The sequence below is a fragment of the Thalassophryne amazonica genome, chromosome 19 (genome assembly GCF_902500255.1).
Source record: "Thalassophryne amazonica chromosome 19, fThaAma1.1, whole genome shotgun sequence".
Taxonomy (NCBI): Eukaryota; Metazoa; Chordata; class Actinopteri; order Batrachoidiformes; family Batrachoididae; genus Thalassophryne; species Thalassophryne amazonica.
In genome coordinates this window covers 17,746,986-17,773,339 of record NC_047121.1, presented here as the reverse complement: position 1 = coordinate 17,773,339, position 26,354 = coordinate 17,746,986, and the positions used below count along the sequence as shown (strand labels likewise).

At 41.2% G+C, this 26,354-nt stretch overlaps 1 protein-coding gene across 2 annotated transcripts in view; it reads right to left on the bottom strand.

The window, feature by feature from the left end:
- nsd2 (nuclear receptor binding SET domain protein 2) overlaps window positions 1–26,354 on the bottom strand; it is a 74,203-nt gene that overhangs the window by 45,734 nt on the left and 2,115 nt on the right. For both annotated transcript variants that reach the window (XM_034159763.1, XM_034159764.1), the window contains exons 2-6: window positions 24,660–25,274; window positions 12,605–12,770; window positions 12,140–12,303; window positions 7,992–8,429; window positions 251–467 (exon numbers count right to left, since the gene is read on the bottom strand). In XM_034159763.1, the coding sequence (XP_034015654.1) occupies window positions 251–467; window positions 7,992–8,429; window positions 12,140–12,303; window positions 12,605–12,770; window positions 24,660–25,250 (1,576 nt within the window). In that variant the 5' untranslated portion in view covers window positions 25,251–25,274. The remainder of the gene's footprint in view (window positions 1–250; window positions 468–7,991; window positions 8,430–12,139; window positions 12,304–12,604; window positions 12,771–24,659; window positions 25,275–26,354) is intronic.

Genomic DNA, 26,354 nt, shown 5'->3' with positions numbered 1-26,354 from the left:
ACAAACAAAAAAAACATTCAACCCTAATATTAACAAAGAATAACATTTGCATTCAGCAGCACACTGCAACAATACTGCTTGGTTTTTTTTAAACATACAGGGCACATAAAGAATTTAAGAGCCTTCTGTTCTACCCACCCCTTGTCTGTGAAATGCTCTCCTAGACTTTGGGCAGAACACTGCAGTGCACTGCAGACAACTGCAACCGACTGACATTCAGTGTTTTTCTGTCATTCTGATTTCAACCAACCTGGAAGTGAAAGTGTTGCTGGTTCTGAAACATTACTTGTTGATGAAGCAGTCTTTGATTTCCTTTTCTTCACCGGGTCAGCAGAGCTATCCTGGATGGATTTTATTTTCCTTCGCTTCACTGTCTTGGTGGTAGACTGAGCTTGTTTTGGTTTTGTCTTTTTCTTCTGAGGTACAAATGATCCAGGCTGTGTATCTGCTGAATGACTGATGGGATGCTAAAACAAAATGGACAAAATATAATGGATTTAAAGACACATACAACATTCAAACATCCTTCTGCCATTAAAACACTAAAAATACTTGGCATTTTCAGCCATTGATATTTTTTAACAAATTTTAAAATGCCCAAACATAATATGTGCAATTACTTAAGCTGGTCTAAGTGGTGATCAGAGATCATTGGTAGTATAACGGTAGTTAGCGCTTGATTTGTTAACCCTGCCATTCTGTTTGTTCACATAGAGGATATGTATTGTGTCATTTGACTCTTCTGCAACATTTATTTTTAAAATCACTGATTGCGTAAATTTGAAATATTTTTTAAACCACCCAAAGCAATCTCAAAACCACATGTTGAGTGTACTTACATTTTGAAGTTTATGCAGCAGATATTCAACAAAGTTACATTTTGGCTGAAATTTTATATATATTATATATATATATATATATCCCCCACCAACCTTTTGCCACATACTCGTACATACACCCTAGGTCCGAAAGTCTTTCCCTTTTTGAACTTGCTCCCACATTTCTGCAAACTACAACTAATATAAAAACCAGTTATTGAATAAAATATAATAGACTAGAACAGGGGTGGGCATCGAGGGCATAGACACTGCAGGTTTTCCATGCAACCATTCACATCAGCAGGTGGGTTGCTGATGAGCTTCTCCTCTGAACATAAACACCTGGTTGTCAATGAAATCACCTGCTGAGACACTTGATCATTAATGAAATCATCTGCTGAGGTGACTGGCTGCACGGAAAACCTGCAGTGTCTCAGCCCTTTATGGCACATGATTGCCCACCCCTGGACTAGAAGAACGGAATCATATGATCCTCAAGGCTGATAACCAGAATTAACTAAATAGTTGGTATTGCATTGTGCCATTATTCATTCTCTTTTTTTTTTGCCACCTATCCAATTGCAGGTCACGGTGGCAGCAGACCAAAAAGCTCATCCCACACTTCTGTATCCTCTGCCAAGTCATCCAACTCTTTTCGGGAGATACCAGGGTGTTCCCAAGCCAGCTGGGAAATATACTGCCCAAAAAATGAAAAGGAACATTTTTAAATCAGAATATAGTTTCAAAAACTTTTGGAATATTGATCTGGTCAGTTAAGTAGCAGAGGGGGTTGTTAATCAGTTTCAGCAACAGGTGGACTAGAGGGGCAACAATGAGAGAACACCAAAAACAGGAATGGTTTTACAGGTGGAGGCCACTGACATTTTTTTTTCCCTCCATCTTTTCTGACTGACTTTTCACTAGTTTTGCATAATTTGACTAGGGTCAGTGTCACTACTGGTACAGTGGGATAAAAACGTATTTAGTCAGCTCCTGATTGTGCAAGTTCTACTTAGAAAGATGAGAGAGGTCTGTAATTTTCATCATAGGTACACTTCAAGTAAGAGACAAAATGAGAAAAAAGGTAATCATATTGTAGGATTTTTAAAGAATTTATTTGTAAATTATGGTGGAAAATAAATATTTGGTCAATAACAAAAGTTCAACTCAATACTTTGTAACATATCCTTTGTTGGCAATGACAGAGGTCAAACGTTTCCTGTAAGTCTTCACCAGGTTTGCACACACTGTAGCTGGTATTTTGGCCCATTCCTCCATGCAGATCTCCTCTAGAGCAGTGATGTTTTGGGGCTGTCACTGGGCAACACAGACTTTCAACTCCATCCACAAATTTTCTATGGGGTTGAGGTCTGGAGACTGGCTTGACCACTCCAGGGCCTTGAAATACTTTTTAATGGAGCCACACCTTCGTTGCGGTGTGTTTGGGATCACTGTCATGCTGGAAGACCCAGCCATGTTGCATCTTCAATGCTCTCACTGAAGGAAGGAGGTTTTGGCTTAAAATCTCACGATACATGGCCCCGTTCATTCTTCCCTTAAAACAGATCAGTCGTCCTGTCCCCTTTGCAGAAAAACAGCCCTGAAGCATGATGTTTACACCCCTATGCTTCACAGTAGATATGGTGTTCTTGGGATGGAACTCAGCACTCTTGTTCCTCCAAACACAACGAGTTGAGTTTTTACCAAAATGTTCTATTTTGGTTTCATCTGACCACATGATATTCACCCAATCCTCTTCTGGAGCAACCATATGCTCTCTGGCAAACTTCAGTCGGGCCTGGACACGTACTGGCTTAAGCAGGGGGACACGTCTGACACTGCAGGATTTGAGTCCCTCTCTACATAGTGTGTAGCCTTTACTTTGGTCCCAGCTCTCTGCAGGTCATTCATCAGGTCCCACCGTGTAGTTCTGGGATTTTTGTTCACCGTTCTCATGGAGCCCCAGATTGAGGGAGAGTATCAATGGTTTTGTATGTCTTCCATTTTCTTACAATTGCTCCCACTGTTGATTTATTCACACCAACCTGCTTAACTACTGTAGATTCACTCTTCCCAGCCTGGTGCACATCTACAATTGTTTTCCTGGTGTCCTTCTTTCTTTCAATTTTTTTATATAGCGCCAAATCACAACAAACAGTTGCCCCAAGGCGCTTTATATTGTAAGGCAAGGCCATACAATAATTATGTAAAACCCCAACGGTCAAAACGACCCCCTGTGAGCAAGCACTTGGCTACAGTGGGAAGGAAAAACTCCCTTTTAACAGGAAGAAACCTCCAGCAGAACCAGGCTCAGGGAGGGGCAGTCTTCTGCTGGGACTGGTTGGGGCTGAGGGAGAGAACCAGGAAAAAGACATGCTGTGGAGGGGAGCAGAGATCGATCACTAATGATTAAATGCAGAGTGGTGCATACAGAGCAAAAAGAGAAAGAAACAGTGCATCATGGGAACCCCCCAGCAGTCTACGTCTATAGCAGCATAACTAAGGGATGGTTCAGGGTCACCTGATCCAGCCCTAACTATAAGCTTTAGCAAAAAGGAAAGTTTTAAGCCTAATCTTAAAAGTAGAGAGGGTGTCTGTCTCCCTGATCAGAATTGGGAGCTGGTTCCACAGGAGAGGAGCCTGAAAGCTGAAGGCTCTGCCTCCCATTCTACTCTTACAAACCCTAGGAACTACAAGTAAGCCTGCAGTCTGAGAGCGAAGTGCTCTATTGGGGTGATATGGTACTACGAGGTCCCTAAGATAAGATGGGACCTGATTATTCAAAACCTTATAAGTAAGAAGAAGAATTTTAAATTCTATTCTAGAATTAACAGGAAGCCAATGAAGAGAGGCCAATATGGCTGAGATATGCTCTCTCCTTCTAGTCCCCGTCAGTACTCTAGCTGCAGCATTTTGAATTAACTGAAGGCTTTTTAGGGAACTTTTAGGACAACCTGATAATAATGAATTACAATAGTCCAGCCTAGAGGAAATAAATGCATGAATTAGTTTTTCAGCATCACTCTGAGACAAGACCTTTCTGATTTTAGAGATATTGCGTAAATGCAAAAAAGCAGTCCTACATATTTGTTTAATATGCGCTTTGAATGACATATCCTGATCAAAAATGACTCCAAGATTTCTCACAGTATTACTAGAGGTCAGGGTAATGCCATCCACAGTAAGGATCTGGTTAGACACCATGTTTCTAAGATTTGTGGGGCCAAGTACAATAACTTCAGTTTTATCTGAGTTTAAAAGCAGGAAATTAGAGGTCATCCATGTCTTTATGTCTGTAAGACAATCCTGCAGTTTAGCTAATTGGTGTGTGTCCTCTGGCTTCATGGATAGATAAAGCTGGGTATCATCTGCATAACAATGAAAATTTAAGCAATACCGTCTAATAATACTGCCTTCGACAGCTCTTTGGTCTTGGCCGTGGTTGAGTTTGGAATCTGACTCTTTGAGGCTGTGGACAGGTGTCTTTTATACAGGTAACGAGTTCAAACAGGTGCCATTAATACAGGTAACAGGTGGAGGACAGAAGGGCTTCTTAAAGAAGTTACAGGTCTGTGAGAGCCAGAAATCTTGCTTACTTGTAGGTGACCAAATACTTATTTTCCACCATAATTTACAAATAAATTCTTTAAAAATTCTACAATGTGATTTCCTGGATTTTTTTTTCTCATTTTGTCTCTCATAGTTGAAGTGTACCTATGATGAAAATTACAGACCTCTCTCATTTTTCTAAGTAGGAGAACTTGCACAATCAGGGGCTGACTAAATACTTTTTTGCACCACTGTAGCATGGTATGACACATAGACCCTACACAATCTGCACAGGTAGTCCACCTCCTCCAGAATGGCACATCAATACGTGCCATTGCCAGACGGTTTGCTGTGTGTCTCAGCTGTTACTCTAAGAGAGCTGGGCAGGACTGTAGAAGGCCCTTGACCCATCAGCAGAACCAGTATCTGTTCCTTTGTGCAAGGAGGAACAGGATGAGCACTGCCAGAGCCTTATAAAATTACCTTCAGCGGGCCACTGTTCTGAATGTCTCTGACCAAACAATCAGAAACAGACTTCATGAGGGTGGCCTGAGGACTCTACATTCAGAAGCCATAGAACACCAGAACTGGCAGGTCCACCACTGGCGCCTTGTGCTTTTCGCAGATGAGGGCAGGTTAAACCTGAGCACATATGAGATGTGAAAGGGTATAAAGACGCCGTGGAGAATGTTATGCTGCCTACAACATCATTCAGCATTTACCAGCTTGGTGATGGGTCAGTGATAGTCTGAGGAGACATATCCCTGGAAGGACGCAAAGACTTCTACAGGCTATACAACGGCACCCTGACTGCTATTAGGAATTGGGATGAAATTCATGAACCCATTCTCAGACCCTATGCTGGTGCAGTGGGTCCTGGGTTCCCTGTTGCACGACAATATCCGGCCTCATGTGGAGAGCGTATGCAGGCAAGTTCCTGGAGGATGAAGGAATTGATACCACTGACTGGCCCCATACCCATCTGACCTAAATCCAATAGAATACCTCTGGGACATTATGTTTCGGTCCCTCCGACACGACCACGATGCCCTCAGCTAAGTGATGCCCTGGTCCAGAACCGGGAGGGGACCCCACAGGACCACCATCCGTCATCTCATGAGGACCATGCCTTGACTGTCAGGCATGCATTCAAGCACGTGAAGGCCAAACAAACTACTGAGTACCATTTTGAGTTGGTGCAATGAAATATTGGAAAACTGGACAACCCTACTGCATAATTTTATTTTATTGTTTTGGTTTTCAGGGACTTTAGATTCAGCCCTCTGTAGATTGACAATTTTCATTTCCATCAACCAATATGGCATCCTGTCTTTCCAAACACATTACCCAGTTCTTACAAGGAACCTTATCCAACATGATCAGCCCCCCCCTCAGTGAGATCTGATGTGTTCTCAAAATGCCCATTTATTTATTTTTTTTTTAGCAGAGAGAGAGAGAGAGAGAATATATATATCCATCCGTTACATAATGCAACAGAAGTGGAAATCACTTTAGTTTTTGGCCAAATCCAAGTGAAATTAATTTTACAGGCAGTATATTATTGCTTTAAATTTTTTCCAAATTAGAAAAGAGATTTACACATTTCACTACAATACCATCCAACAAGCCTTCTGCACCACTGCTAAGTTACAACATGGCACATTAAAACACACTTTTAATGTGCCATGTTGTGCCATGACAATTCATGTCTCTGAAAACTTTGGCTTTACATTTCACATGTAAGGATTAAACAACGAGAAGCTGTGCATTATATGGTTTGAATGCACGACGCAGATTCTAAAACACCACGACGTGAAGCAGAGTGGTGTTACTCCGTGAAGTGCATGCAAACCGTATAATGCACAGCTTCTCATGTTTAATCCGCTTATACCATGGTCCCACACAGTGAGCTAACACACAAATATTTATTTAAGTTAACAGAACTTGATAAAAATGTGAGAGTATTTGGGAATACTGTGAGAAATCTTGGAGTCATTTTTGATCAGGATATGTCATTCAAAGCGCATATTAAACAAATATGTAGGACTGCTTTTTTGCATTTACGCAATATCTCTAAAATCAGAAAGGTCTTGTCTCAGAGTGATGCCGAAAAACTAATTCATGCATTTATTTCCTCTAGGCTGGACTATTGTAATTCATTATTATCAGGTTGTCCTAAAAGTTCCCTAAAAAGCCTTCAGTTAATTCAAAATGCTGCAGCTAGAGTACTGACGGGGACTAGAAGGAGAGAGCATATCTCACCCATATTGGCCTCTCTTCATTGGCTTCCTGTTAATTCTAGAATAGAATTTAAAATTCTTCTTCTTACTTATAAGGTTTTGAATAATCAGGTCCCATCTTATCTTAGGGACCTCGTAGTACCATATCACCCCAATAGAGCGCTTCGCTCTCAGACTGCAGGCTTACTTGTAGTTCCTAGGGTTTGTAAGAGTAGAATGGGAGGCAGAGCCTTCAGCTTTCAGGCTCCTCTCCTGTGGAACCAGCTCCCAATTCAGATCAGGGAGACAGACACCCTCTCTACTTTTAAGATTAGGCTTAAAACTTTCCTTTTTGCTAAAGCTTATAGTTAGGGCTGGATCAGGTGACCCTGAACCATCCCTTAGTTATGCTGCTATAGACGTAGACTGCTGGGGGGTTCCCATGATGCATTGTTTCTTTCTCTTTTTGCTCTGTATGCACCACTCTGCATTTAATCATTAGTGATCGATCTCTGCTCCCCTCCACAGCATGTCTTTTTCCTGGTTCTCTCCCTCAACCCCAACCAGTCCCAGCAGAAGACTGCCCCTCTCTGAGCCTGGTTCTGCTGGAGGTTTCTTCCTGTTAAAAGGGAGTTTTTCCTTCCCACTGTAGCCAAGTGCTTGCTCACAGGGGGTCGTTTTGACCGTTGGGGTTTTACATAATTATTGTATGGCCTTGCCTTACAATGTGGAGCGCCTTGGGGCAACTGTTTGTTGTGATTTGGCGCTATATAAAAAAATTGATTGATTGATTGACTATTTTAGGCCAGTCTCAAGATATTTTGTCTCCGATGCGCTTACTGTGTCTGCGGGCTCGCGCCGCAGCGGGCCACTCACACCACTCCCCTTTCTGCTGTATGGAGCTGCGGCCAACTCTGGCAACAGGTCCAGAAACTACGCTCGCTGTTTTGATGCGGAGTGCTCCGGTTCTATCCTTGCGGGCTGCCTTTTTCTTCTTTCCTGTCTTCAATCTTGTCCAGTTCATCTGATGTTAAATCTTTACGCCATTGCTTGTGGTGATCTTCTCGTTTGTTCTCCTCCTCTTTCCATTCCTCAAAACATTTTATTTTGACCAAAAATATTAAAATTCACTTGGAAACATGGAAAGCCATGTTTTATTGCGTTTGTCATTCACCTGTCAAAACACAGCTGACCTGTGCCAACTGATTTGCGCGTTGCTATGGTGACAACCAGAGAGGGTTGATTATAACAGTGACTTAACTCACTGAACTACGTGTGCGTATACACGAAAATAATGCACACCAGTTAGACATGGAATTCTCACTGACCATGGTATAAACCTCAATAACCCACTAATATTGCATCATAGTACATCCCGGTGCTGATCAAAGTGTATTTTCCAAACCTGTGATGATGGTTGTGGTGGAGGCATTTTGCTTGAAGAAACAGTGTCTTTCCATGTCTTTTTAATCAGTAAGTTAACGAGATGTCCTTTGCCTCTTTTCTCCCATTCTGTTTTGAATTTTGGTCTTGGTGCTTGTTTCTTTTTCCCTTTTGGCCCATCATCTTGCAGTTGGGAGATAGCTGCAGGTTCATCTGCAGGACTGATCAGCACAGCGGGGAACACTGTGCTGAGTTGTAACTCTGTGTCCCGGTCTGTCTCATTGCCTTGTTCTGGTTTCAACTTCTCCAGGACATGGGGGTTCAGATGAGGACCCTCCTCATCATACACAAAGGTGAAGTTTGCCATCCGTTCATCTAGTGACATGTTGAATGCCTCCTTGGCCTGAATGATGCCCATGTTCCACTGAAACTGGATTTTACGTGACACAGGAGCAGACATCTGCATGACATGGACAAAAAATAAATAAATAAATAAAAAAATAAATCAGTATTTATAGCTCAAGTAGCGATGATTATTTTGTTTGTCCAAGGAACACACAATGTTAATAAATCATTAGCCTTATGGGGCTGAACAATTTTAAAGTATATATATATAGCAAATTTAACATCACAATATCTACATGCGCAGTATACACATTGCAAAAGACTGACTGACTGCGACAACGTGCGTTTCCATACAGTAATACATTCACGCTCCGCATGACAATATATTGGCCAATCATATGGAGCCCTACTTCTTTAACTGCCCGCCCCCATTGAGTGAGTGGCTGAGGTCGCAGCATGTGTGGAGACAGAGCTAATTGAACGATGTGATGGCAGAAGGGACAGAGACAAGTAAGGAAACCACGGGCAAAGAACTCATGGCTAAATAAAAGAATTTTGAAGTACTTTGTTTACAAGAGAGATGACATGCTGCAAACACAGGTACATAGACTATTCACTGTCTGGGCTCTAGCTTAGCAGTGAATCCAAAGACATTAACACAATATACTTACAGTAGTGTTCAGAATAATAGTAGTGCTATGTGACTAAAGATTAATCCAGGTTTTGAGTATATTTCTTATTGTTACATGGGAAACAAGGTACCAGTAGATTCAGTAGATTCTCACAAATCCAACAAGACCAAGCATTCATGATATGAACACTCTTAAGGCTTTCAGTCCACTAACATTTTTTTCTTGCTGGCATAGTGAGTAAAGCTTAAAGGTCAGAAACAGATGTAAAACCTAAAATCCTACACGTTAGTTCCTGTCGTGTGTTTTGCAATAATCAGACCACTGTAAGAAGTTCAGTCTTCCCCCCCAGCAGAAGGGGGCAGATCGGCTGCCAGCTGCTATTACAAAGAAGAAGAAGAAAAAACGTAATTTACTTTCAACATGTATTGACTCAGACAGTGGACAGAAAACATGAAGCGCAAAGCACCTTTAATGTTGAGAAACTGTAATTAGTTGGTTTTAAATGAAACCATGAGTGAAAGGTACTTTGTGCTTCATGTCTTCTGCCCATTGTCTGAGTGGAAGCATGTTGAAAGTAAATGCTTTTTTGTAGCGGCGGGCTTGGGTGCATAAAGACAGGAGCTCTTGTTGTTTGAATTTACCCAGCAGCACTTGTGGTGCTTAAACTCGAAACTGGCTTAGCCGACTGCGTACTGAGTCAATACTAAAAGTTAGCAGTTAGCTGTAACTTCCGCTAAATCTTCTTAGCGGTTTAATCGAGTTAGCTTTAGAAAATTTAACTTTTCAGTTAGCGGATTAGCTGTTATCAAAGCTAACTTTTTAGTTAGCTGTGGCCACCACTGGATGCACTGTACATTACAAAAACAAAAGGTGTGTTTTTGTGCATTGTTGTGGTGTGCTTTCACTACTGGGGTTTATTTTGTTTAGTGCATAGATTCCTTGCAAAGTCCTATATAAATAGTTATTAATGAATGTCATTTTTCATTATATACACTACCAGTCAAACCAGAGTGGAAGTCGCAAGAACCTAAATCAGTACAAAAAAACAAAAACAAAACTGACATACTCCAGAATGAGGTAATCAGCTTTGATTAGAGCAAAAAAACAGGACCAAAGTTGGGAACCACCAAGTTGCACAATACATGCTGGCTCATCACACCCAGTCACAGGGTTCTGGTTTGCCGTGTGTCCTTAAGGCATGAAAGAAGACAATACTAGACACCAGAGCCTTTTCCTTTTGTGCAGCAATAATAATACAATAACATGCTTTTGGAGGGCGGTATACATTTTCAGAGGCCCGACGTCCACGCCCAGTCGCCCAAAATGACAGATAGTCGCCTGAGTTAGACGAGGGCGAATAGCTGTCATTGCGGGCGACGGGATGGACGGAGGGACTCAGAAAAATGCATACCGCACGACAACAGCATGTTATTTGCATTATTATCACTTTTTGCTGAGATACACAACACGTAACGCGTACATAAAAAGTTGGCTCACTTAACTTCTGCCCTGTCGCCTGGCGCGTGCGCTGCTGTTCAAATTCAGCAGTGCGTCCTCATCAAGCTGGCTGCTTTAGCTGCTGTTCATTGTCGTACTATCCATGAGAAAATCATCCGGAATATCCATATAGGGACCAAAACACACTTCTCGCCTTTTCATCTTTTCCTCTGCGGACTGTCTGTTTTTTTTTTTTTTTCCCCCTCTGCGGACAGTTCTTGGGCTACGTGCTATGATATCATTGTCATCGGGCGGGTATAGCCAGATACCGTCGGCGTAAATCTATGATACCGGCCTAGCAACGCCTCGGTAAAGTGATAATAATAATACAATAACATGCTTTTGGAGGGTGGTATGCATTTTCAGATGCCAGATGTCCATGCCCAGTTGCCCAAAATGACAGATATTCGCCCTCGTTATTGCGGGCGACGGCATGGACGGAGGGACTCAGAAAATGCATACCGCACGACAACAGCATGTTACTTGCATTATTATAACTTACTGAGATACAAAACACGTGGAATCACGTTAACAATATTTAATGTAATTTCAAAACGCACTACACCCAGCAAACGCATACATAAAAAGTTGGCTCACTTTAACTTTTGTTGTGTTGGCTGGCGCGCACTGCTCTCCAAATTTGCCAGTGCGTCCTTTATCAAGCTGGCTGCTTTGGCTGCTGTTCATTGTCATACTATCCATGATAAAATCATCCTGAATATCCATATTGGGACCAAGACACACTTCTCACCTTTTCCTCTGTGGACAGTCCTTGGGCTGCGCGCTATGATGTCATTTGTTTATGCACAGCGGGCAGGTATGCCGATACTCGTTCACTACTGTGGGCAGGTACAGCCAGGTGGCATCGACGTAAATCTATGCTACCGGCCTAGCAACGCCTTGGTAAAGTGATAATAATGTGGAATATTTTACTAGTTGAGAGCATGCAGTCAAATTCAACTGAGGGCTTTAAGACCACAGACTCTGCTTACGCTCACCGAGTCTGTCTAATCTGTATCTTACCATTTCACTTTGGCATCATCTTACTTTTATGGTTTTAATTACAGTGCCATCCTATGTAGCACATTATTATTTATGTTGCAAAAATATATAATTACCATTCTAACTCTTCTTATTCAAAACCACCTGATCAACAAAGACCATTTGTGGAGATTAGAGACTACTCCACTGCAGACCATTTGTGGAGGTTTGAGATGACTCCGCTGCTGATAAAATGAGCAGGGGTGGTGGCCAAATGTTAATGCGCTTGGTTTCAGTGCAGAAGGTTCCTGGGTCAAACTCCACCCCTGCCACATTTCTCCATGCAATGACGAGTTGCGTCAGGAAAGGCATCCGGCGTGAAACTTGTGCCAATTCAACATGCAGATCCACCTCCGATTTGCTGGGGCGATCCCCGAGTGCAAAACCAGGGAGAAGCCAAAAGGACTTGCTTTGCCACTGCTGATAAAATAACACGTCTATTCTGCGTTTGCCAGCAAACTAACAATTCTCATATTACCCCATTGTTATTGTCCTCCATATTTCAACAAGTCATGTGGAAAATAATTTAAGGAAGTGTAATGTTGCAACTCGCAAGGTTTGTCAGCCACATCTTGTGAAATAGTACAACACATTTACTACAATCTGTAGGGCAATACACATGAGCATAGCAGCACAAAAATGATTGAAGAGCTACCTTTTTGTTGTTAACATGACTGGAAAGCCGTCTGTTTCTTATGCTAAGATCCCGATACTGATCCTCCCCAGTGAACGATACCATGTTCTTTTCCCAGATGTAGCCTCTCTCTGGGGCATCTCCAAAATACTGCACATGGTATAAGAGGCCTGACTGGCAAGTAACTGTGGAAAAATAAATAATACATTTTAATGATTCTGTCCTATAACACAGAATAACTGAATTGTTTCATTAGTTGATTATCTTCACTACTCAATTCGTGGGCTATCAGGAGAAGCCAACTTTAAAATATAAATTATTAAGACACAACTGTATTCAAATTTTGCTCATACCATTCTTACAAAAGTGTAGCCAATGTGGTTTAATGAGGGGAGGAGAGAAATAAATTAAAATAAATATTTTTTATAAAAATTAAGTTCTATTTAGTATATTAACAAAATGTATCTCTCATAAAGTGTAGCTCACCTTGTGGTTTTTGTTTGATATAATTATTGAGTTCAGGATCTGTGGTCACCATGCATGGCCACCAGGGGTATCCTGACACCTTGGTCCAAACTAAATCACCAACAGAAAATCGAATCAGCACAGCAGACTCTTCTCTGGCCTCTTTCAACTCTGGGACAAGACCAGGCTAGAGATGAGAAACATCAGTTAATCATTAGAGTTGAGGATCAAACCCAATTCTAGTTTGGCAAAGCTTCCTTTTTGAATGGTATCTACTGGACCAAATCATAAAGGAAGATTTTCAATACTATACCAACATGAGCTGTAGTAAGAAAAAACAAAACAACAGACTAAATAATCAAACCAAATGTGAATAACATACATAATACAAGGTTTTCTAAAGCCAGGTGTGGCGCACTTCCACCAAAATGCCAATTAACTATATTGGCAAAAGTCAAGTGAGAAGTGTTGAAAACACTAAACAGGTGACTTTCTCCACCACTACAAAGTTAAATACTTCAGGTAACTCATTCTTTCGGCTGATCCCATTAGGGGTCGCCACAGCAGTTCAATCATTTCCATCTCACCCTGTCCTCTGTATCTTCTGTCACACCAACCACCTGGATGTCCTCCCTCAGCACATCCATAAACGTCTTCTTTGGCCTCCCTCTTGTCCTCCTGCCTGGTGGCTCCATCCTCAGCATCCTTCTCCCTATATACCCTGGGTCCCTCCACTGCACATGTCCAAACCATCTCAATCTCACCTCTCTGACTTTGTCTCCAAACTGTCCCACCTGAGCTGTCTCTCTGATATGTTCATTCCTATTCCTGTCCGTTCTCGTCACTCCCAAAGAGAATTGCAACATCTTCAGCTCTGCCACCTCCAGCTCTGCCTCCTGTCTTTTTGTTAGCACCACTTTCTCTAAGCTGTACAACATAGCTGGTCTCACTACTGTCTTGTAAACTTTCAACTTCACTCTTGCTGATATTCTTTGGTCACAAATCACTCCTGCTACCTTTCTTCACCCACTCCACACTGCATTCTTCTTCACCCCTCTACCACACACAATTATTTTGGACAGTTGACCCCAAGTATTTAAACATTTATTTTCACCACTTCAACTCCTTGTAACAGCACTAGTCCACTGGGCTCCCTCTCATTCACACACATACTCAGTCTTGCTCCTACTGACTTCCATTCCCCCTTCTCAACAGAGCATATCTCCATCTCTCCAGGCTAGACTCAACCTGTTCTCTCTCACTGGAGATCACAATGTCATCTGCAAACATCAGAGTCCATGGAATCGTGTCTGATGTCATCCGTTAACCTGTCCATCACCATTGTGAACAAGAAAGGACTCAGAGGTGATCCCTGGTGTAATCTCACCTCTACCTTGAATGAGTGTGGCATTCATATTGTGCATCTCACCGCTGTCACACTATCCTTGTAATTGTCCTGTACTACCCTAACATACTTCTCTGCCACTCTAGACTTCCTCATACAACACCACAACTCTTCTCTTGGCAGAATGTCATAAGCTTTCTCTAAATCCACAAACACACAATGTAACGCCTTCTGACCTCTACAACCCCTGGCAAAAATTATGGAATCACCGGCCTCGGGGGATGTTCATTCAGTTATTTAATTTTGAAGTTAAAAAAAAAGCAGATCACAGACATGACACAAAACTAAAGTCATTTCAAATGGCAACTTTCTGGCTTTAAGAAACACTATAAGAAATCAGGAAAAAAAATTGTGGCAGTCAGTAACGGTTACTTTTTTAGACCAAGCAGAGGGAAAAAAAATATGGAATCACTCAATTCTGAGGAAAAAATTATGGAATCATGAAAAACAAAAGAACGCTCGAACACATCACTAGTATTTTGTTGCACCACCTCTGGCTTTTATAACAGCTTGCAGTCTCTGAGGCATGGACTTAATGAGTGACAAACAGTACTCTTCATCAATCTGACTCCAACTTTCTCTGATTGCTGTTGCCAGATCAGCTTTGCAGGTTGGAGCCTTGTCATGGACCATTTTCTTCAACTTCCACCAAAGATTTTCAATTGGATTAAGATCCGGACTATTTGCAGGCCATGACATTGACCCTATGTGTCTTTTTGCAAGGAATGTTTTCACAGTTTTTGCTCTATGGCAAGATGCATTATCATCTTGAAAAATGATTTCATCATCCCCAAACATCCTTTCAATTGATGGGATAAGAAAAGTGTCCAAAATATCAACGTAAACTTGTGCATTTATTGATGATGTAATGACAGCCATCTCCCCAGTGCCTTTACCTGACATGCAGCCCCATATCATCAATGACTGTGGAAATGTACATGTTCTCTTCAGGCAGTCATCTTTATAAATCTCATTGGAACGGCACCAAACAAGAGTTCCAGCATCATCAGCTTGCCCAATGCAGTCATCCACAGTCCACGATTGCTTTTCCTTAGCCCATTGTAACCTTGTTTTTTTCTGTCTATGTGTTAATGATGGCTTTCGTTTAGCTTTTCTGTATGTACATCCCATTTCCTTTAGGCGGTTTCTTACAGTTCGGTCACAGACGTTGACTCCAGTTTCCTCCCATTCGTTCCTCATTTGTTTTGTTGTGCATTTTCGATTTTTGAGACATACTGCTTTAAGTTTTCTGTCTTGACACTTTGATGTCTTACTTGGTCTACCAGTATGTTTGCCTTTAACAACCTTCCCATGTTGTTTGTATTTGGTCCAGAGTTTAGACACAGCTGACTGTGAACAACCAACATCTTTTGCAACACTGCGTGATGATTTACCCTCTTTTAAGAGTTTGATAATCCTCTCCTTTGTTTCAATTGACATCTCTCGTGTTGGAGCCATGATTCATGTCAGTCCACTTGCTGCAACAGCTCTCCAAGGTGTGATCACTCCTTTTTAGATGTAGACTAATGAGCAGATCTGATTTGATGCAGGTGTTAGTTTTGGGGATAAAAATTTACAGGGTGATTCCATAATTTATTCTTCAGAATTGAGTGAGTCCATATTTTTTTTTTCCCTCTGCTTGGTCTAAAAAATTAACCGTTACTGACTGCCACAATTTTTTTTCTTGATTTCTTATAGTGTTTCTTAAAGCCAGAAAGTTGCCATTTGAAATGACTTTAGTTTTGTGTCATGTCTGTGATCTTGCTTTTTTTTTTATTTTTATAAAATTAAACAACTGAATGAACATCCTCCGAGGCCGGTGATTCCATAACTCAGAGTAAACACTGCATCTGTAGTGCTCTTTCTTCTGCATGAAACCATATTGCCGCTCATAGATCTTCACCTGTTTTCTAAGCCTAGCATCTGCAACTGTGGCTGCACAGCATCTGCTGTGGCTGATCAACTTTATGCCTCCTCTGTAGTTACTGCAGCTCTGCACACCACCTTTGTTCTTAAAAATAGGAACCACCACACTTTATCTCCACTCCTCAGGCATCCTCTCACTTTCCAAGATTTTATTAAAAAATTTGGTTAGAAACTCCACTGCCATCTCTCCAAGACAACTCCATGCCTCCACTGGAATGTCATCTGGACCAACTGCCTTTCCACTCTTCATCCTCTTTATAGCTACCCCAGTCTTGTCAAGTCAAAATGATTCATTTTTGCCTTACAGATAGCCTGCCTAAAACCTTTGCATCTAAACTTTATTCACTGTCTTCATGTAACATTCCAGTTTTGCAGCTGAACTGATAAAACTCAGTCTCTTTCTCAGCGAGAGTTGTCATGGGAAACTCAAAGTTTCATTTACTGGCAAATAGGTATGTGACTGGTTGCAGCAACCCTGACTTTCTCTGAATGTGCAAAAGAGAACCCTCAGATATGCTCTGGGCACACACACTTATTCAGAATCCTGCTGTTCTAATTTTGACTAGTGTGTGCCTCTGAGGCCTCAAATTAAAATCCTGTTGTTTTATCCTCGGTCTCCTTTAGCAGTAATGGTACTTGTAATAAGCGTAGCTTATTTGTAGCTTTGGAGGCCAGGCTGGGCGAATTGGAGACTCGGCTCCGCAACTTGGAAAATCCTACAGCTAGCCAGGCCCCTGTAGTCGGTGCGGACCAAGGTAGCTTAGCCGCCGTTAGTTCCCCTCCAGCGGATCCCGAGCAGCCGGGAAAGCAGGCCGGCTGGGTGACTGTGAGGAGGAAGCGTAGTCCTAAAGAGAAGCCCTGTGTACACCGCCAACCCGTTCACATTTCAAACCGTTTTTCCCCACTCTGCGACACACCCGCCGAGGAACAAACTCTGGTTATTGGCGACTCTGTTTTGAGAAATGTGAAGTTAGCAACACCAGCAACCATAGTCCGTTGTCTTCCGGGGCCCAGAGCAGGCGACATTGAAGGAAATTTGAAACTGCTGGCTAAGGCTAAGCGTAAATTTGGTAAGATTGTAATTCACGTCGGCAGTAATGACACCCGGTTACGCCAATCAGAGGTCACTAAAATTAACATTGAATCGGTGTGTAAATTTGCAAAAACAATGTCGGACTCTGTAGTTTTTTGTCTGGGCCCCTCCCCAATTGGACCGGGAGTGACATGTTTAGCGGCATGTTCTCCTTGAATTGCTGGCTGTCTGAGTGGTGTCCAAAAAATGAGGTGGGCTTCACAGATAATTGGCAAAGCTTCTGGGGAAAACCTGGTCTTGTTAGGAGAGACGGCGTCCATCCCACTTTGGATGGAGCAGCTCTCATTTCTAGAAATCTGGCCAATTTTATTAAATCCTCCAAACCGTGACTATCCAGGGTTGGGACGAGGAAGCAGAGTTGTAGTCTTACACACCTCTCTGCAGCTTCTCTCCCCCTGCCATCCCCTCATTACCCCATCCCCGTAGAGACAGTGACTGCTCCCAGACCACCAATAACCAGCAAAAATCTATTTAAGCATAAAAATCCAAAAAGAAAAAATAATATAGCACCTTCAACTGCACCACAGACTAAAACAGTTAAATGTGGTCTATTAAACATTAGATCTCTCTCTAAGTCCCTGTTAGTAAATGATATAATAATTGATCAACATATTGATTTATTCTGCCTTACAGAAACCTGGTTACAGCAGGATGAATATGTTAGTTTAAATGAGTCAACACCCCAGAGTCACACTAACTGCCAGAACGCTCGTAGCATGGGCCGAGGCAGAGGATTAGCAGCAATCTTCCACTCCAGCTTATTAATTAATCAAAAACCCAGACAGAGCTTTAATTTATTTGAAAGCTTGACTCTTAGTCTTGTCCATCCAAATTGGAAGTCCCAAAAACCAGTATTATTTGTTGTTATCTATCGTCCTCCTGGTCGTTACTGTGAGTTTCTCTGTGAATTTTCGGACCTTTTGTCTGACTTAGTGCTTAGCTCAGATAAGATAATTATAGTGGGCGATTTTAACATCCACACAGATTTTGAGAATGACAGCTGTAGCTCCTCTGAAAAAGAGAGCCTTAAATCAGAAAAAGAGTCTGTTGCTCTATAAAAAAAAGCCCTCCGTAAAGTAGGACATCTTACTACTCATCACTAATTGAAGAAAATAAGAACAACCCCAGGTTTCTTTTCAGCACTGTAGCCAGGCTGACAAAGAGTCAGAGCTCTATTGAGCCGAGTATTCCTTTAACTTTAACTAGTAATGACTTCATGACTTTCTTTGCTAATAAAATTTCAACTATTAGAGAAAAAATTACTCATAACCATCCCAAAGACATATCGTTCTCTTTGGCTGCTTTCAGTGATGCCGGTATTTGGTTAGACTCTTTCTCTCCGATTGTTCTGTCTGAGTTATGTTCATTAGTTACTTCATCCAAACAAATCTTAAATATGATCAATCTATCTTTATTAGTTGGCTATGTACCACAGGCTTTTAAGGTGGCAGTAATTAAACCATTACTTAAAAAGCCATCACTTGACCCAGCTATCTTAGCTAATTATAGGCCAATCGCCAACCTTCCTTTTCTCTCAAAAATTCTTGAAAGGGTAGTTGTAAAACAGCTAACTGATCATCTGCAGAGGAATTGTCTATTTGAAGAGTTTCAGTCAGGGTTTAGAATTCATCATAGTATAGAAACAGCATTAGTGAAGGTTACAAATGATCTTCTTATGGCCTCAGACAGTGGACTCATCTCTGTGCTTGTTCTGTTAGACCTCAGTGCTGCTTTTGATACTGCTGACCATAAAATTTTATTAGAGATTAGAGCATGTCATAGGTATTAAAGGCACTGCGCTGCGGTGGTTTGAATCATATTTATCTAATAGATTACAATTTGTTCATGTAAATGGGGAATCTTCTTCACAGACTAAGGTTAATTATGGAGTTCCACAAGGTTCTGTGCTAGGACCAATTTTATTCACTTTATACATGCTTCCCGTAGGCAGTATTATTAGACAGCATTGCTTAAATTTTCATTGTTACGCAGATGATACCCAGCTTTATCTATCCATGAAGCCAGAGGACACACACCAATTAGCTAAACTGCAGGATTGTTTTACAGACATAAAGACATGGATGACCTCTAATTTCCTGCTTTTAAACTCAGATAAAACTGAAGTTATTGTACTTGGCCCCACAAATCTTAGAAACATGGTGTCTAACCAGATCATTACTCTGGATGGCATTACCCTGACCTCTAGTAATACTGTGAGAAATCTTGGAGTCATTTTTGATCAGGATATGTCATTCAATGCGCATATTAAAAAAAAATATGTAGGACTGCTTTTTTGCATTTGCGCAATATCTCTAAAATTAGAAAGGTCTTGTCTCAGAGTGATGCTGAAAAACTAATTCATGCATTTATTTCCTCTAGGCTGGACTATTGTAATTCATTATTATCAGGCTGTCCTAAAAGTTACCTGAAAAGCCTTCAGTTAATTCAAAATGCTGCAGCTAGAGTACTGACAGGGACTAGAAGGAGAGAGCATATTTCACCCATATTGGCTTCTCTTCATTGGCTTCCTGTTAATTCTAGAATAGAATTTAAAATTCTTTTTCTTACTTATAAGGTTTTGAATAATCAGGTCCCATCTTATCTTAGGGACCTCATATTACCATATCACCCCAATAGAGCGCTTCGCTCTCAGACTGCAGGCTTACTTGTAGTTCCTAGGGTTTGTAAGAGTAGAATGGGAGGCAGAGCCTTCAGCTTTCAGGCTCCTCTCCTCTGGAACCAGCTCCCAATTCAGATCAGGGAGACAGACACCCTCTCTACTTTTAAGATTAGGCTTAAAACTTTCCTTTTTGCTAAAGCTTATAGTTAGGGCTGGATCAGGTGACCCTGAACCATCCCTTAGTTATGCTGCTATAGACTTAGACTGCTGGGGGGTTCCCATGATGCACTGAGTGTTTCTTTCTCTTTTTGCTCTGTAAGCACCACTCTGCATTTAATCATTAGTGACTGATCTCGGCTCCCCTCCACAGCATGTCTTTTTCCTGGTTCTCTCCCTCAGCCCCAACCAGTCCCGGCAGAACACTGCCCCTCCCTGAGCCTGGTTCTGCTGGAGGTATCTTCCTGTTAAAAGGGAGTTTTTCCTTCCCACTGTCGCCCAGTGCTTGCTCACAGGGGGTCGTTTTGACCGTTGGGGTTTTTCCGTAATTATTGTATGGCTTTGCCTTACAATATAAAGCGCCTTGGGGCAACTGTTTGTTGTGATTTGGCGCTATATAAATAAAATTGATTTTGATTTTTTTTTTATCTGTTAATTTCTTTTTATTTCCACAAACAGCCTCAGACACTCTGACATAAAATCAATTTTTGCCTCCACACCCCACTTCATCCTTACTAATCTCTTGTACTTCTTGATTTACTCTTACCACATCATACAGACTTTTCTCTCTCTCATTTGCTTCATTCATCAGCTCCTCAAAATATGCCCTCCACCTTCTCAACACACACTCCTCGCTTTTCAGCACATTACCATGTGGATCTTTTACCACCCTAACCTGCTGCAGACCCTTTCCAGCTCTGTCCCCTTGTCTGGTCAATCGGTACATGTCCTTTTCTCTTTCCTTACTAGTCAACTCCTTGTCCAGCTCAGAATATGCCTTTTCCTTAGCTTTTGCCACTCCTTTTTTCATTTTATGCCACATCTCCTTGTACTCCTGTCTACTTTCTTCATCTCTCAAACTATCCCAAAACTTTTTCGCCAATCTCTTTCTCCTTATGCTTTCCTTTGCACCACCAAGTCTCCTTGTCTTCCTTCCACTGTCCAGATGTAACACCCAGTTCCTTCCTAGCTGTCTCCCTCACCACATCTGCAGTACTTTTCCAGTTGCCCAAAATTTCTTTCCCTCCATCTAGTACCTCTCTCACCTGCTCACCGAATTTCACTTCACAATAAACCCAATAAAACAAAAGCATTTTAATGTAAATGCAAGACCAAGCTTCATTGCAGACTTTCACTGTGAAAGTCACAAGTACACACACACACACACACACACACACACACACACACACACACACACACACACACACACACACACACACACACACACACACACACACACACACACACACACTCTTTCTTAGAAAATTGTCTATTTCAGAAAGTAGTTAAACTAAACTGAATAAAATCTCATCTTGTCCAACTGCCCAGTGTGGCAGGTTTCAGCCTGCACCTCATGGGTGAATCCACGAGTGGAAACTCTGAGTTTCTTCTGGTAAGGATCATCTGAGTCACTTTAAATTATACACGCGCGCGCACACACACACACACACACAATGTCAAGTCTGGGAGCATGCACTGGTGGTGCACTTTGTCGCATCCATGACACCACAGAACCACCTTGGGTTCTGGATGGTTACCCCCCAGGCAGACAACCAATGCATTTGTACATGTCTAAAAATATAACACAATGCTAAAATACCCGCAGCCATATGAGCATGTACCTTTCAACAGCGTCTGCAGGAGGATGTGGTGTGCGCATACATTAGCTTTTGAGAAGACCGTAAGTTACCTTTGAACGTGTGTACGCTGATGTCCAAGAAATGTCTTATAAATTCCTCCAGAGGTGCCATCAGGTTAGAAGAACAGTGTTTTCAGTTTTTGAAGTGTTTATTTCTCGCTAGCTTTTACATAATATATGAGAAATTTTGGAATAGCAGCCATGTTCCAACACCATGTTGGAATAGCAGCCAAGAGAGACCAGCCAGTGACACCACTGTACCTATTCTGATTGGCTGTCACCGTGTCCTTCCCAAAAGCACAACGGTGACAATGGCAGTTGGATGTTTAACAACCATCATGTCGAACTTATGAAATTTGAAATGCCGAAGCACATTGCAGACTGTGAAGCCAGTAGCAGTGCCACACAGCAGGACGTGGCTGCTGTGTAAAAATCAGCAGGATGTAGATGTGCTGCATTTATTATTTGTTCCTCAGTTTGCCCAGTATGGTTTACACTCATTTGAGCCATTTTAAATGCTGGCTGTGCCAGTTCCAGTGCAACTGTTAAAAATGATTCAAAATACATTAAGTAATAGTCTGCACCTTACAGTGTCTTATATGTGACTATATATGTGGTAGGCAAAATTCCTGGGAAAGCCCTATATAAGAATTTATAATTAATAGATTAATTATAAACAAGTTTTTTTGGTTTACAAGTAGCAGGACCTCTCAGTCTTGATGGGGAAAATAAACGCTTTATACTCCAAAAAATACGGTAATGTTCTTGAAGCTTTGTGGACGGCTCTGTGGATGTCTTGAGTCAAGGAATAGGGTGGTTCAAAAAAATAAAAGTTGGAAATTCATTACTCTCACCCCTTCATTTTATGATGCTTTGGGAAAAAAGAAAGCCTGCCAAATATTTTTGTCATACATTAATATTTAGAGGTAGCACATCATAACTGAAGGGTGTAAATATATCAGTTATCGCTGCCCGAGTGCCTGTGCAATAGGTTATCCATTATCCAGTATCTAATCACATCACTTATAAAGAGGATAGAAGTTAACCACCTGAGTGTAACTAAAGTATAATTTTATATTCAATTTAAAACTATACCTGGGTTTAAATATTTCTCACAAACAACATACTTTCAAAAATGTTATTTTAGGCTACAAGCTGAAAATTTTGCTTCAATTCACAGCTTCTTTTCTTTCAGATCTTTGGTGATGGTGAATCTAACATGAGATAAATGTAAAAAGAGACACTGAAATAAAGGGAAACAAATTGCCCTCAAATGGGCAAATACTCAAGGTATTTTTCTTCAAACACACAGATTTGAAGAAAACTGTCCATGATGCTGCTGTGACCTCTATAGACATGGCAATTCCTTTTTGGGAGAGAGCTAGAATCCCACTGAGGGCAAAGCAGCATCTGATCACAAAGTTAGAAAAGGTGTTCGGAAAATGGAAAACATTTAAAAAGACCAAGAATCGCAATACAGACAAGCAGAAGAAAGATGAAACAGTGTTTTGTGAATCTTTGGAGGACTTGTTTGACATGGCACATCAGGATGTCCTAACAATGATAAAGTCTGAAGATGACAGACATTTCCTACTTGCTCAGCGAGAGAAAGGTAGAAGGGGATGCATGGCAGGCATAAATAAAATACAAACTGCCAAAGAACAAAGAGCAGAAAAAAGGAAAGCTGCAGAAGCAAAATACAAAAAGAAACTGGAGGAGCCTGGACCATCTAATGTCTCACTACCTGACACTGTCTCCAGCCAGAGTGAAGAGAACACAGAAAGTCCAAATGAAGAATTTGTTATGCCAGTGCCACAAAAAGCCAGTAAAATTAAAGCTGTTGTAACACCAGGACTTGCAGCAGCATTGGATAGGACCAAAACAACAGACAGAAGTGCCACCTATATTCTGACTGAAACGGCAGCAAGTCTTGGTCATGATGCAAGCAACTTAAATATCATTATCATGTAAAGGATGTTCTCTGTTACACAGCTGTATAATTGGTTCTTGTGCTGAGTCATACATTTTTGAATATTAAGTACTGCAAGGCATAAAGAATATTGTTTAGAGCTAGATCAAAATATATGTGGAAATATATAAAGCATAGACTTATTTAAATTTATCAATAATGAAACAGTATTTCATCAATAAAATGAAAATGCAATGTTTGATTGTTACAAAATCTTCGCTACCCCAGTATGTAGGTATTGTAGGAGCATGATACATGTACGAGAAGAACTGCATCTCACAATTCATGTTTTAGAGTTAACTATTTTATGGGATATGAAAAGATTTGATTTTCCAATGTATTGCCATAATTTCTGTCCTGACATATCAATATTAAACTGACAGAAATAATTTGGAAATATCTGGAAATGACCATACTATATGACAAAGTTATTGCCAGCAAAATCTTTAAGGGCTGTGTGCTACCAGTAAAAATTATTAGAGTTTTATGAAATTGTACATGATGTGTTTTTATGTTAGGTACAACAAATTTAGAGGGTGAGACTTGAAGTTTTTTGAAAAAATTTTTTTGACCATTTTTATGGACCACCCTAGTCAAGGAAGAGTTTAGATTTTGAGACAGCTCCACTGGCTTCCACCCCCTTCAAAAATGATGCATCTCTGGCTCAAAATCTATTCAATACCCACCTCGACAAAGTCTTTTTCCCATCTTTAAGATATTTTACATCTTTGTATTTTCAATCAGACACTTGAACATGTTCCACAGGAGACTGAAAAATTCTACAATACATTTTCTCAAAAACACCTGACATTTTTGAAACGAAAGCATAAATTTCTAATTTTGGTTGTCTATTGTTTTGTACTCAAAATTTTGGAATCAAAAAACAATAATATTGCAGAAACAGAAACTGATACAATAAATTAAATGATGAAGTGCACAACATCAAATATCTCCAACTTTAAAATGCAGTCGTCTTTGAGCTGATTTTATCTCCAGATTATTTTTACGGTCTTGGTGTTTCCATCTTAAATGGGGGAAGAAGATTGCCATTTTTCTCTTTATAGCCACATTTATTCAATATATTTTCCTAGTATTTGGTTCTGTATTTAATCATTTAAAGCTCAAGTACTACCACACAACAGATGTATCAGCTTGTTTTGAGACTACATCAATTAAAGTGTGAATGCAAGTGTGAATAAAAGTGACACCTCATATGGTGCTGAAGCTCCGTCTCCAACATCTATGTTAGAAAGTGACACCATAGCGAAAGAAGATGGGTCAAGACTTGATTGAGGTTTGGATTTGTGAAGCCTCCCTCTATTTTTCTTCACACCTTGCTCCTTCTTAGTTGCAGGTATAGTACCTTCTGTGGCTAAACTGGTCTCATCGGCACAGCATGGCTCAAACGTTGGTTCCATGACCACCTGGGGTATCGTCACCTTCAGTTCAGGGTCACTATGGGGTGTTCCATTTGTGGCAGGGGCTTCAGCACCTTTAAGAACAGGTGGTTCTGAAGTACAAAGCTTGGCCAGCTGGTCTTGATCCCCATTCAGGACAAGAGAAGTGAGATCTTTGAGCCTCTCATGGCACTGGCTGTTATGGCTGTGACCAGACATCTTCTGAAGGATGCCATCTTGGAGAGTGGCAGCAAACTGGGCAGCAGCTTTGTCCATTAGAAGAGCAGGGTCACCACTCACATCTCCTCGAGCTTTCTGTACAAGGGACTCTGGCGGCTGCTTCATGCTGACTGGATTTGCTGGTTCAGGCATGGAGGGCAGGGAGCTCCCTTTGCTATCCATCCCATCAAAGCACCTCCAGTTTCACTGGACAATAAAAAAAATGAATTAATTTCATTACAGAAGTTCCACAGTTCTCAATGTTCTAGCATACTTTAAAACAGGCATCTGTGTGCATAAAATTAATCAAACTGTTGCTGATGTGCCTGAGCGACCATAGATGTCAAATAGAAAAGTGCACCTGTTACAGCATGTTTGAGCTACAAAGTTTGTATTTTAACCAGAAAAACTCGCATGATTGACTGTAAGCTTGAAGCAACAAAATATGTGTGTAACACAAAGTCAAATACACAAGTATTTTGACAAACGGCACAATTTTTGTAATTGTGTCATGTAGACCTTCAGCTTTCAGTCACGGTCAGCCCAGGGAGCAGGTGCTGGTGCCACACATCACTGCATCCACCACACTACAGAACTATCTTAGATCCCGGATGGCAAACACACAAGCAGACAGGCAAACATGTCCATTCCCACCTCTTAAAAAGTAGATGCTCCAATCCGATTGCAGCAATCGGTAAAGGACTCATTCAAGGCTTGCTGTTTTTTGTTAATCAGATTGGTACCAGATTTTATAAGCATGGTAGCTTAAGTGGTTAGCATGGTTGCCTCACAGCAAGGTTATGGGACTCCACCTTGTCCTTTCTGTATGGCGTTTCCATGTTCTCCTGTGTCTGCGTGGGTTTCCTCCAGGCATTCTGGTTTCTTCCCACTATCAAAAAACATGCTTATTTATAGTTTGCTCTTTTCTCTGCCCCTGACCAATCAGTATCTCTACATGTGGAGTTGGGTGCCCGACTGTAGCTGCCCACTGCTCCTAGTGGTTGGATTGTGTCTAACTGTAATTACGATGGGTTAAATGCAGAGGACAAATTTCATTGTTTGAGGTCATCAATGTAGAAGGCTTCTTCAAACACAAATCAGTGTTCCATCACGCCGCGCTTCATAAGCACTCTGCTGACGTAGCTGCTGCCACCACTCAACCAACGCTTTCTGCTGGCTCACCAACAAAGCCCTGGTACACATTTTAAAAACATATGCTGTAGGGGCATAATGATAGACGTAACTGTACCAAAAAAATTCAGTATGAGCCTTTGGGTTTGGCACGCA